Consider the following 12,837-nt stretch of genomic DNA (forward strand, 5'->3'; position numbering starts at 1 on the left):
CCAACTGCCACTTCCTCTGCTCCACAGAGCGGGGCTGTCCAGGGCTTCCTGGTTCTCTCAGCTCCATCACAGTGCGGGCTACCTGGTTATCACTCATCTGTTAGCCCTGCCACACTGTGAATCTCGGGGGCCGTTGATCGCAGTGACCCAAACACAGAGCCTGGATGGAAGGATGCGTGGACGGATGATGGATGAGTGGGTGGAGGGATGAGGTGCAGCTGGACAGACAGGGCGTGATGGACAGATGGCTGGATGTGAGATGGATGGGAGAGATGGCAAGAAGGAGTCCAGGGCGCTGGGGAAGAGAAGAGGCGGAAAAGAAGAGAAAGCCAGATGGCAGAGAAGATGGTCAGCGCTAGTGACCAGCAGGGGTCCTCAGAGCTGGGACCCAGGACGTGCGGAAGGCCTGGCATTGGAGTCAAGACGGAGGAAGAAGAGGTTGGGGGGCTGGGGATGCTGAGAGATTTCCTCAAACTTCCTGTGACCTCTCGGCCACCCCAGATCTGGTCTGGAGCCTTTTATAGGCACTCTGAGGCCTCAGAGCCTGACCTCATCCAACTGTTGATCGCAATTGAATTACTTATTGAAGAGACTCAAACCCTGGAAGCTTTTAAATCAGCGCCTCCCTCGATCCCTATCTGCTCTGAGTCTTGTTTAAATCAAACTCAGGTCTCCATGGTGATGTTTAAGCAAACAGAGAGAGACTGTCGGGGGAGGGAGCAGGACACAGCCGGTGGAAAGGCAGCCAGACACGTCAGGGGGAGAGACAGAGACGGAGGAAGGAAGCCACCCTCTGACACCTCCCAGACGCCACGCGTCACACACGCAACATCTGCTGTCATCCTCACGTCAAAACCACGAGGTCTGCGCCGTCAGACTCAGGGTACAGGCGAGGCCTGGCGGAGGGGGCGGGGAGCCACAAAGCCGGGGCGGTGCGGAGCCAGACGGAATCTGGATCTGTCTGGGGGCACCGACCACCCGGCCTCGAGCTCCTGCAGTCAGCCGCAGAGCAGCCCATCACTGTCTAAGACTTTCTCTCTAAAATAAGGCCCGCTTGTCCCGCCCACAGAGAGCAAGCCTTACCCCCTGTTTAACGTTCCCTGCGAACACTCAGCATGTCCACCTGTAAGGACCCAAACAGCACAGCCCCGCTTTGTCTGCCTGGACGTTCAAGGCGCCGAGGACACAGGCTGCGACGCTGGGGGCTGCCCATGGGCTTCCGGAACCCTCCGCACACGGCCCGGCTCTGTCCACCTCACCCTCAGGACGGTCCAGCTGGGCAGACGTCCCCGTCCCCGACCATCATCCGCCTCTGCAGAAAAGGGCGCTGACGCTCCTTTACATTAGTATATATCAAGAGGTTATCGTCCGGCTGTGGCTTGATGGCCCAGATTCGCTAAACTCTGCATCCTCAACACATAACCCCCAAATTCTCTATATTAAAAAATGGAGAGAGAGGGAGGTATCCTAGGAACATAGAACCAAATCTTGTTTGAAACAGAATGACATCAAAACCCAGTAGCATTGCAGGGAGACAGATGTGGTCTGGAAATCTCAAAGGCTGGTTCATCTGGAAAAGAAGGTCTACAAAATAGTTTCCCAAAGCTTGTTCCATGGAAAACCAACCCCAGGAAATGCTCAGAGGAGCCAAAGTAAAATAAAACTTACATTGCATAAAAAATTTAAACAAGTAAAATTAATTGAAGCAAATAAAAATTAAAATAAAATTTTAAATTAAACAATTTTTTTTTTAATGGAAGCTCATGGAATCAGATAGGGTTGGAGAAATGCCACATGACCTTCTCCTGGAGATGTATGGTGCCCAGTGGTGTGTTAGAGTTTCTAGTGTGTTCTCCTGCAAAGAAGCCTGATCTGTTTTCTTCCATCTAAGTATTGCCTAGCTTATGACCACACAACATATATTTTCTGGAAGCATCGATGAGCACCTGTTGTACTTTTGAGTGTCATTCAGCAAACAAGTCCCTTCATTCCCCTCGCCTCCTCCACTGGTGCTGGGTTTGACTTGCATGGCCAATGGAATTTAGCAAATGTGTGTGAACAGAAGCCTTAAGTGTAGGGGTGCTTGCCTCTCTCGCTCCCCTGTCTGTGCATGGGAAGAAGGGGTCCTGATGGCCTCTGGCCGGTCAGCTGGGGTCCCAGCACATATGGACCAGAGCCAAGCCTGCCAACCTCAGCTCAGGGGAAACAGTCCAGCCGCCCCAGCCTAGAGCAAACAAACCAGTCACCCCAGGGGGTGAGAAGGAGCCTGCTGTTGCCACCAAGTTTGGGGTGACTTGTTACACAGCATTACTGTCACTGTAGCTGAGGAATACACCAGCCTGCAGAGACACTTTTCTAAGAATGGCACTTCTAAGAATCTCATATTCCAAAGTATGACATAGAAGAACACTCTTGGGAAGACACATTCTTAGAAAGCATTGGAAAAGAATGAATGATACATCATAGGAGCTCAGGACACAGTTGGAGGATACCCATCTTAACATTAAGGGTCAGGAAGGGACTTGGGCTATTTGCAGCAGAAAGGCAGGGTTGAAGAAGGAATTTAGCAATAGAAAAAAGATGGGCATGAAATACAACAGCTAAATCCCAGAGGGGGGGCTTCGAACAGTCAATAAGATAGTATAAGAGAAAGTATGTTTGATTCCACGAAAAATCACGCAATTGCAAGATAGGATAACACTGAACCACGCTCTAACGTCCACTTGAATGCAGACATACAAGTCTGATGATTCCAGAGACGCGGGGCAGGAGTCACTCTGCAGACAGACTGACAAAGGAAAGAGGAAGGTGGAGACATGGGCGGACCCTCTCCGCAGCCGTGATGGGAACAATGGAGCCTGGGGATGAAAACCCTCGCGCTCCATGGCAGGGGAAGGCGTGGCTCAGCCAGCTTACCAGGGCTGCAGGGATAAATGACCAAAACTGAGGCATGAGCGTCAGTCACATTTCTAAAGGCAGCACAATGCCATCTGCGCTAATTTTTAAATCACACTAAACCCTAGGACATATTGATTGTGGATAGACATATACATGTGTCCTTAACACATGACGCCCCCCCTGGGGATGACTTCTGGGGTGGGGGATGGAGGGCATGGGGGAGGTGGAAGGAAGGAGGGGAGAGCTGGGCTAGATCAGAACCTGGAAGAGTGTGTTTCCTTAAGAGACAGAGAGCCCAGGAAGAGAAAAATTAACGTCTGTTACAGATAGGGAAACAGTGTTGGGCTAGACAGGGGTCTGCTGCAGTAACGGCTGAAGCCCCAAACTTCAGTGGCTTAAGCCGTATTATTCCTGCTCATGGATCACTGGTTCAGATAAATCATATGACCCGAAGGTAACCACAAGGGAGGCCAGGGAAGGGAGATGCTTGGATTATTTGGTGAGCACGGGGTTGTCTCTGGCACGTGGGTACTCAGGCAGCTGGCACACCACATTCCACCCCTTCTGTGTCCTCAGCTTCGTGGTGGACGTGTCCTGGGCTGAGCGGGGACATCAGAAAGTTCTGCAGGCACGTGCGTGTGCTAAGTCATTCAGTCATGTCCAACCCTCCGCCACCCTACGGACTGTAGCCCACCGGGCTCCTCTGTCCATGGGATTCTCCAGGCAAGAACACTTGAGTCGGTTGCCATGCCCTCCTCCAGGGGATCTTCCCAACCCAGGGATTGAACCCTTATCTCTTAGTCTCCTGCACTGGCAGGCGGATTCTTTACCACTAGCGCTTCCCTTTGCATCCAAACCCCCTGAGACTGCATGCGACCTTATTTGGAAAGAGGCCTTTGCAGATGTAATGAAGTTAGAGAGCTCAAGATGAGCTCACCCTGGATCACCCGGGTGGGCCCTAAATCCAAAGATAAGTGTCCTTATAAGGAACACACGGAGGAGCGACACGGAAGAGGCCACGTGAACATGGAGGCAGAGACTGGGGAGATGCGACCGCTAGGAAGGCTCCCAGCCCCCAGTCCCCAGGAGCTGGAAGAGGCAGGAAGGCTCCTCCCCAGCACCTCCAGAGGGAGGCTGGCCCTGCCTGCATCTCCATTTCAGACTACCGGGCTGTAGGACAGTGGGAGAACATTCTTCTGGTTTTAAGCTCCTAGACTTTGGTCCTTTGCCCCAGCAGCCCCGGGACCCATGCAGAGATGGGACATGTAGGACAGGGGAGGGTCAGCTGGCTCCTCTAGTTACCATTCACCTCGGGATGGTCCAGGAGGGGAGGTGGACCAGCTCTATGCTTGTCCAAACCCTGAGCCCAATCAGCAGCTTTCTCGGGGGAAGGGGCTCCCGCGCTCCTCGTCCCCCCCTGAGAGACTGAGCAGAGAACAGTGCCCATGGAGAAGGAAGGGGCAGAGGGCTGGATCCTCAAAACCAGCCAGGGAGAGACACTCCCGCCATGTGGCCCACAAAAGGCAGGACAATTAAAAATGCATTCAGCTTAGATTTCAGAGAGTCATTTCCAGACTGTAAATACCACATGTCATTAAAAATGTATTTATTGTGATTACGCAGGAGAATTCTTAGGAGTCTGGGTGCACATTCAATAAGTGTGTCTTTCATAACGCCGCTGAATACGTGTTTGCCAGACACCAGCGCCCTGAACCTCCACATGTGCCCTCAACAGCAGACAGAGGGTGGGTGCCATCCTGACTAAGGACGGATGGCAGACTCGCCCCCTCAAAACAAGCTTGCACGGCCTCCACACAGGAGGTGAGCAGGTGATGCTCGTAAGAGAAAGCGCGGTTAAACCCGGAAACCACTCGCCCTCGCTAGGGGTATGGAGACGGCACTGCCTCCCTTTGGGCCGGTAGGTTAGCAAGTTCTAGAAAAGCTGTCGGCCCGAAGGCGGCCAGGAGGCAGGGCGCTGCCCCACATGGAGGGCTGCCTTCCTCCTGGAAAAGAATTCGGCGCTGCAGCACGCCAGCCGTGAATCTGCTCAGACCGCCTGGCTCAGAAATGGAACTCCCTAAGACGTTTCCCAGGGAGCAAAGCAGAGAGGAAAGTGACATGCCGAAATGTCTTATGACAGCAGCAGGCCTAGGAGTTGTGTGTATGGTGTGAAAGTGTTGGTCGCTCAGTCGTGTCCGACTCTTTGTGACCCCATGGACTGCAGCCCACCAGGCTCCTCTGTCCACGGGATTCTCCAGGCAAGAAAATACTGGAGTGCGTTGCCATGCCCTTCTCCAGGGGATCTTCCCAACAAAGAGATCAAACCCAGGTCTTCTGCATTGCAGGGAGATTCTTTACCATCTGAGCCACAAGGGAGGTAGGGCTAGGCGTTAGAACAAATCAATCCAAGGGGTGAGTGCACAGCCGTAAAAAATAATCACGTGGCCCGTGATACCACACAGAAAAACGGGGAACACCTTGCATGTGTGAGAGAGAGAAGGTGCGCAACTTGATTCCGCGCCTCACGGTACAGCAGTCTCAGCACAAGATGAGATAAACACAGGAATCAGGCCTGACAGGTGGGGATGTGGATAAACTTCCTGGAAATGACTGAGGCTTCTGCATGTATTTTTAATAAAGGAGAGGAAACGTCTGAGTCTAGAGACTGATGAGAAAAGAATGTGGAAAATTAAAATCTGTTGATTTGCTTCGGAGGAAAACTAAATTTAGACTGCGCGCTGTTCTGGGGACGATTCGTATGCAGTCTCCCTCAGTCCTCACGACTTCCCATCCAGGGATGTTTCCGCTTTACAGACAAGGAGATGGAAGCTCTTGAGAGGAAAGAGCTCCCTGTGGAAGCTCTTGAGAGGAAAGAGCTCCCTGTGGAGACTCTGGTTTGTGGGTGGTTTGTCTTCCTTGAGACAGGCGGGGACCTGGAACCCTTTGCTGCAGAGCTTTCACCTGGACAAACGTTTCCTCAAGCAGCAAAATACAAAGAGATACGAAAAGAAAGTGAAAGTGACTCAGTCGTGTCCGATTCTTTGCAACCCCATGGACTGTATAGTCCATGGAATTCTCCAGACCAGAATACTGGAGTGGGTAGCCTTTCCCTTCTCCAGGGAATCTTCCCAACCCAGGGATGGAACCCAGGTCTCCTGCATTGCAGGCAGATTCTTTACCAGCTGAGCCACCAGGGAAGCCCAAGAATACTGGAGTGGGTAGCCCATCCCTTCCCCAGAGGATCTTCCCAGCCCAGGAATCGAACCGGGGTCTCCCGCATTGCAGGCGGATTCTTTACCAACTGCGCTATAGGGGAAGCCCACAAAGAGATATAAGGGACTAAAAACAACTGCGTGCAAGCACAGTTGGAGCAAATTCTAGATTCACAAAGACCAAAAACCCCAACTGCCATGTCTGAAGCCGTGTTGTTCTTTAGTCGCTCAGTCGTGTCCGACTCTTTGCGACCCCATGGACTGTAGCCCACCAGGCTCCTCTGTCCATGGAATTGTCCAGGCAAGAATACTGGAGTGGGGTGCCATTTCCTTCTCCAGGAGATTTTCCCAACCCAAGGATTGAACCCGCATCTCCTGCATTGCAGGTGCATTCTTTACTGCTGAGTCAACCAGGGAAGCCATGTCTGACAGCCAGGAGCAAAAAGAGGTTTTCAGGAGCAAAACAGGACACTGCACCTGACCTCTGCACTCAACACCACCAACAGAGTGGGCAAACCACCTAAGCCAGCCCTCCTGCCCGACCCTCGGACAACCCCTACCCTCACTCCATTTAAGGAACCAGCTTGGCCTCCCTCAGGGAGCAAGCAAAGGAACCTGTTACTTGATCTCACTCCCTCCTGCTGCAGCAGGGACCCCAATAAAGCCTTGCCTGAGTTTGTAGTCTGGCCTCTTGGAGTTCAGTCGCTCAGTTGTGTCCAACTGTTTTGCGACCCCATGGTCTGCAGCACGCCAGGCTTCCCTGCCCTTCACTATCTCCCAAAGTTTGCTCAAATTCATGTCCATTAGGTCGATGATACCATCCAACCATCTCATCCTCTGCCGCCCCCTTCTCCTCCTGCCTTCAATCTTTCCCAGCATCAGGGTCTTTTCCAATGAGTTCTTCACATCAGGTGGCCAAAGTATTGGAGCTTCAGCTTCAGCATCAGTCCTTCCAATGATTAAGGAGGCCACGAACCCTGTTTGGTAACAGCCTGGCTTCCCTACCTGTATATGAAGAATTCTGAGTCTTGAGGCCACACTGGAGGGCTAGCCAAGGTCATTTCCACCCCCACCAAGCCCCCACGAAGACTTGCCACAAATTTTAACTCCACCCAGGAACTCTGTGTGAAGAAGTATGATGGCACCAGGAAGGACTGCTGGCTACTCAAGCTACACTCACAGTAACCTCACCTCCTCTGTCCCGGCTTGTGAAGATGCTGCAGGAGCAGACAGAACCCGGCTCCCACACTCCGGGGGATTAACAAACATTCATGAAGACCTAGGCTGACAGGCAGGGGCTGGAGACTGAGTTAACTTAGTTGAAGGACTCTGCTTGGAGCTAGAGAGGACAAGTGCCTCTCTCTACTTTGCAGCCAAGGGGACCTGTCCTTGGACCATCCACCTGGCAGGGGGGAACCCTCCAGGAGCCAGCCCTTCTCAAGGAGCCTGGCACCAAAACCAGTCCCCAAAGGTGAACCTTCAAAGGGCAACCGATGAGATTTCACTGGAGCTTTAAAGCTCACGCCACTCTCTGCCCTCATCCCAAACAATGAACAAACAGCCTAATCCACCCCCTGGAGGAGCATTTGTGAAAACAGGCTCCGTGCTGGATGAGCTGCTTCAAGGCACAAGATTGAAACATCCCAACGCATAAAGAAGTGAGGGTCCTGGCCGCAAAGCATCTGTGGCGGGCTCCTTGTCCTGAGGCTGCAGGTGGAATCGGAAAGCAGGCTGGAGAGCCTGGGAGGCAAATCTGGGGCTGAAAGGGACGGGCTCAGAAAGGCGCTTCTGCTGGAAAAGGGAAGGAAAACGCACAGCTCCCCACTCCCCACATTAGCACCAGGGGGACCAGGCCCGCCGCCACAAGGCCACCCTGCTCCTCATCCGGCAAAAGACGCACCCGACTCAGGGGTCATTTCAGCAACTTGCAGGAGCATCAGGGCAATCCCTCGGTAAGAAGCAACTAGGAATCTATCATGAAGCCCCTTCGCTAAAAGCAAAGCCAAAGGCCAACAGGAAATCAACTCAAGGTGGCGGCATGCATGTCAGGAGTCCTGATCATCAAGCTTCCGTGTTTTTAACAGATTTCAAATAGAAAAAAAATGAATTAATTATTACTCGAGAAACATGTCTTGGAAAGCAAAACGGTTCAACACGCAGAGAATGTGAAAATGTCGAGCAGTGCCCCCAGGACACAGCGTCCTCGCTTGAGAGATGCATTGAAACCCCAGCCCAAGACCCTGGGACCCTTCCTTCCCCTCCCTGGGGGCTTGTGTGCTAAGTCACTTCAGTCCCACTCTTTGCGACCCCGTGGACTGTAGCCCGCCAGGCTCCTCTGTCCATGGGATTCTCCAGGCAAGAAAACTCGAGTGGGTTGCCATGCCGCAGACACAAATACAAAGCTGATGATAACCCAAATGACATCCCCAGTCCTCCTCTTCGCCCACCTCCCTGAAACCATCAAAGAGGCTGCCTAACTCTTGGGCTGAATTCACATTTCACATAGAGACAGATAGCGCCCATCAGCAGTGGCAGGTTCTTTATTTTCCAAGCTCTTGGGCTGAGCCAGGGAGAAAGAAAGACCCCCTGACCGTGAGGATAATCGGCGTGTCTGGGGGACTCCGGGATCTGCGTTGGAAGCTCGGAGTGCAAGCAGAGGAAATCGTGCACTGACCTGAATTCACAAGGCAACCCTCTTCCCCCGGGGAGGACGACAGCAAAGGGAAAGGAGCCCAGGCAGCAAGGGAAGAAAGCAAAGATGCCTCCCAGCGCCTGTCTGTGCCACAGCCCTGTGTGTGCCGCTGACGGGACTCCTAGCTGGCCTTCACCTTCTCCTACATGCATTTTCCAGCGGAAGGGAAGTCAAGAGGCCGCCAGTAAGAGGCGGCTGCTCCAGTCAGGCCCCGGGATCTCAGCCCCAGCCTTGGAGACGCGCAGGTACAGAAGGAGACAAGGCCCACCTCGGGCTCACTTACCGCCACAGAGAACTTTCCAGAACCTTCCCCATGTCTGCGTGGTAATACTTGGTCAGGATCAAGATCACCTGTGATGGCAACAGAGACAAAGGCAGAGATCAGGGGCTTTCAGGATTCTCGACAGGGCGGGGTATGATGACCCTCCCTTACCCAGGATGGGGCGGGGGCGGGGGGAGGGTGCTCTTCCCACGAGCCCCGGCCTCCGAGCCCCAGAGCACTCAGACCCCACGCTGGTTTCTGCTCCAAAAAGTCGCTCTGCGCTTCACAATGACGCTGGGAACATCCTACGCCCGTGATGTCCACCCAGCACTATCTGCCACTGAGCAGGAATCTCCCCAACTCAGCCCTGGACTGTCTCAGACTGTGGCCGCAGGTTGCCGAGGAGGAGGTGGTCCTGGTGAGCAGGAACGTGTTGGCTGAGGCTTTGTAAGAGGGGCTTTGTCCCCACCCGGGCCTTCGATAACAAGAAGCTGGCCAGAAACAGCAGCTGGGGGCTGCAGGCAAGGCTAGGGCAGTCCCGAAGTACGTGCTATCATTAACGTTCCCCAGAGTGGCGGCTGGCGGCAGAGCAGATGACAGCGGGCTGGGAAGGCGGGTGGGGACAGCAGGGACCTGGGGCGGCGTAGGGGGCGGGGAGGGGGGGGCATGAATCATCGAAGACACATACGCTTTTTGTTGTTGGTGCTAAACTGTTCACCGCACATACACTGGGCCCTAACTTAACAAAGCGTCTTCATTTCAGGCCTGTGCAGGAAATACAACTGTTTATAAAAATGAAAATAAATGCACGTAAGCAGCCAAAAGTTCCCCACTCCCCAAGAATGTATGAGCAGCAAGGGAACGAGATTTCATTCACCTGCCCGGCGAGAAAGGGGCCCCCTCTCCCCAATTACTTCACAAGCCTCTGCATTTCCACGTACATCAAATTTCATTTCACTCACTGCCAGACCCTATTAGCTGCTCCTAACATCCCTGTTGCCATGGGAATCCCTGGCGGTGAAGCGGGACCAGCCCCCCAGGGTCCAAGCAGAGCGGTCGGCCTGGTTAATTTGAGGTCACCACACTGCCCATCCCCAAGTTTGGTGCCTTCTGGCGAGCAGGACTTTTCTGCTCTCCGTCTTGGGGGGCGTAGTCACTGCTGCGTCTGGCTGATCTTTCTTTCCCTGGTGATTAAAGCAGGAAAGATAGAAGGAGGAGATGTCAAGTGAAATGGGACAGTGTGCATTTTAGAGGCAGTGATGATTAAAAAAAAAACAAAAAAACCCGAGGTCTTGTCAATGGAGGCGCGATCGGCCTGCCTTGCTCGGGAACAAAGCGATTTTCTCCTGCTGGGCTCTCGGGCTGCGCAAGTCAAGCGGGAATCCTCTGAAGATCGGGGAAGGCAGCGGAGTGACAGGCCCTGGACGTGCAGGAGACAAGCGTATTTTTAACCTATTGATTTATATTTTATCGTCTTGCTGTTCCCAGAGGGGATTTCAAGAAGCAGGAGCGTGACAGCTGGATGGGACCTCAAAGTCTGTTTAATCTGGCCCCATCCAGGGCGAAATTGTGCACCTCGCATCCTTGGAGCGCACCTGCCATCTGGGCTCTGCTTGCACACCTGGACGGCGGGGAGCTCAGCCCCTGGCCTGGTGCTCGGGCCCCTCTGTGCACCGAGCTCTGTCTCCTGGTAACTTCTGCCCAGGTGGACTCTGTCCTGCCACAGTGGGCCATCACCAAGGGGTACCCCTTCCCACTCCCTCTGGGTGAGATTCCCCACTCATGCTCACCCCCTTCATTCTAAGCTCCGGCCTTTGCACAAGTTGGTCCTCATCTTGGGACCCTCTTCCTCTCCCCCTACCCCAACCTCTAATGCCTGGGTTAAATCCTACTCAGCATTCAGATCGCAGGCTAACTGACACCACATCCAGGAAGTCCCCCAGACTCCTCCCCTGGATTCACTGTCTTTTCCAAAGTCCTTCAGACCCTGCGCTTCCCACTCCCCCAGCACAGTCCACAGGTCTGTCACCACCCTGAGTCACGAGCCCTTTGGGGGGGGGGCTGTGTCTTGTTTTATGTCCCAGTGCTGGGCACAGAGCCTGCTGTATAGCGAGCACTCAAACCGCTCATTGGTAGAAATATAGGTGGCATTGGCATTTTCCACAGTGACGACGATGAAGGCAGTGAAGCCAGGCAGAGGAAATGCCCTGGCAACCTGCTCACAAGCCACTCTTTCATCAAGACTGAGTGATTGAGCATGCACGCATGCAAGCATTAGTTCCCAGGGGAAAAAAGAAAGAAAAGAAAAGCGTAGTCGCTCATTTGTGTCCGACTCTTTGCAACCCCATGGACTACAGCCCATCAGCCTCCTCCGTCCATGGGATTCTCCAGGCAAGAACACTGGAGTGGGTTTCCACGCCCTTCTCCAGGGGATCTTCCCAACCCAGGGATCGAACTTGGGTCTTCTGCGCTGCAGGCAGACTCTTTACTGTCTGAGACAACAGGGAGTCCCAGTTCCCAGGGGAAGGGGCTGATCATCAAAGCACAGGAGGGAGGCATTTTGATGTCACTGACTGGAAAAAAAAATCACCTGAACATTCACAGTGAATTGGAAACTGCACCAGTTTCATAAGAGACCCACATTCTGTTCTCAGGAGACCATTCCAAGGAACCCCAGAGGAGCCTGGACGCAGCCTAATTCAGTGTAACGAGGCTCCCGACCTCCTGTACAGATGGGACTTGGGTCCTCGGTGAGGGCTCCCTGCACTGGGCAAGAAGGCTGACCTACAGCGGGTGCTGAAGAAGGGGCTGTCGGGGTGACCTCCCGGAGGACACGGGGCTGTGGCCTTGGCCTGGCTAGGGCGCATCCACAGGACAGCAGCTTGCTGGCTGACCTTCTGGGAGGCCCGTGGGTACCTCCCTGCCTTGAGCCTTAGACCTGCTTCGTGTCGCCACGGCCTTTGGCCTCTCTGAGCCCAGCACCCCACTCTGTCCATGACTCTGTAGGAGTCAGCCAGTGCCTCACCCAACAGCAGAGCTGTTCCTGGGCCCACATCTCGAGAATGAAGACCTCCTCCCGAAAGAGCCCTGGCGGGCCCTGGTGTCCTCACTCACTCCCTGCACTTAGAAGGATGCCAGCCCAAGGAGGTACAGGCTGGACCAGGACAGATGGGAGAGGTGTGGGCAGGATGGGCTCACGACAGGGCTCTTTCCAGGCCCCGGGACACACTGTGGTGGGAAGACGACAGCCAGCAGAATCACGGCCCATTGGCCCCGTGGCTGGCACTTCCGCTTGGGGAGCTCCTCCATGGATGTCCTCGTGCACATGAACTGATGGGTGTCCCGAGCGGTTGCCCGCAAATCGTTTATAACAGCTGGAGACTGGGAGCTCCGTGCAGACCCACTCGCTGGGACGCAGCTGCCCACAGGAACACGGGGCGGCGTCCATGAACAAAGATGTACCATGGAGACTGCAGAAAGGATTCCCCCCCGCCCAGGAGGCCAGCTCAGTGAATGGAGCCAGGCAGGGACAGCGGCATGTCCCTTCTGTGTTCAGAATGGGAGAGGCAGACCCCCTGAGCTGAACTCTTCAACATGGTTCCAATGGCAGGTTTTCTGTTCCTTGAATTTTACCTCAATTAAAAAAGGGAGCGAGAATGAGGGTCGATACTCATTTCCACTTAAAGACACGTGATGACAGGGCGCTGGAGGGGATGGAAGGGACTTTTTACGGGGTGGCCTTTGGGGGAGGGGGAGGGCTGGCAGGGGGGAGG

General features: G+C 54.0%; 1 protein-coding gene across 2 annotated transcripts in view; it reads right to left on the reverse strand.

The window, feature by feature from the left end:
- Positions 1 to 12,837, reverse strand: part of SORCS2 (sortilin related VPS10 domain containing receptor 2) — a 486,615-nt gene that overhangs the window by 288,598 nt on the left and 185,180 nt on the right. For both annotated transcript variants that reach the window (XM_081580604.1, XM_081580512.1), the window contains exon 2: positions 9,086 to 9,153. In XM_081580604.1, coding sequence (XP_081436730.1) covers positions 9,086 to 9,153 — 68 coding nt within the window. The remainder of the gene's footprint in view (positions 1 to 9,085; positions 9,154 to 12,837) is intronic.

The sequence above is a fragment of the Giraffa tippelskirchi genome, chromosome 1 (assembly GCF_054371585.1).
Source record: "Giraffa tippelskirchi isolate mGirTip1 chromosome 1, T2T-mGirTip1v1.2.pri, whole genome shotgun sequence".
Taxonomy (NCBI): Eukaryota; Metazoa; Chordata; class Mammalia; order Artiodactyla; family Giraffidae; genus Giraffa; species Giraffa tippelskirchi.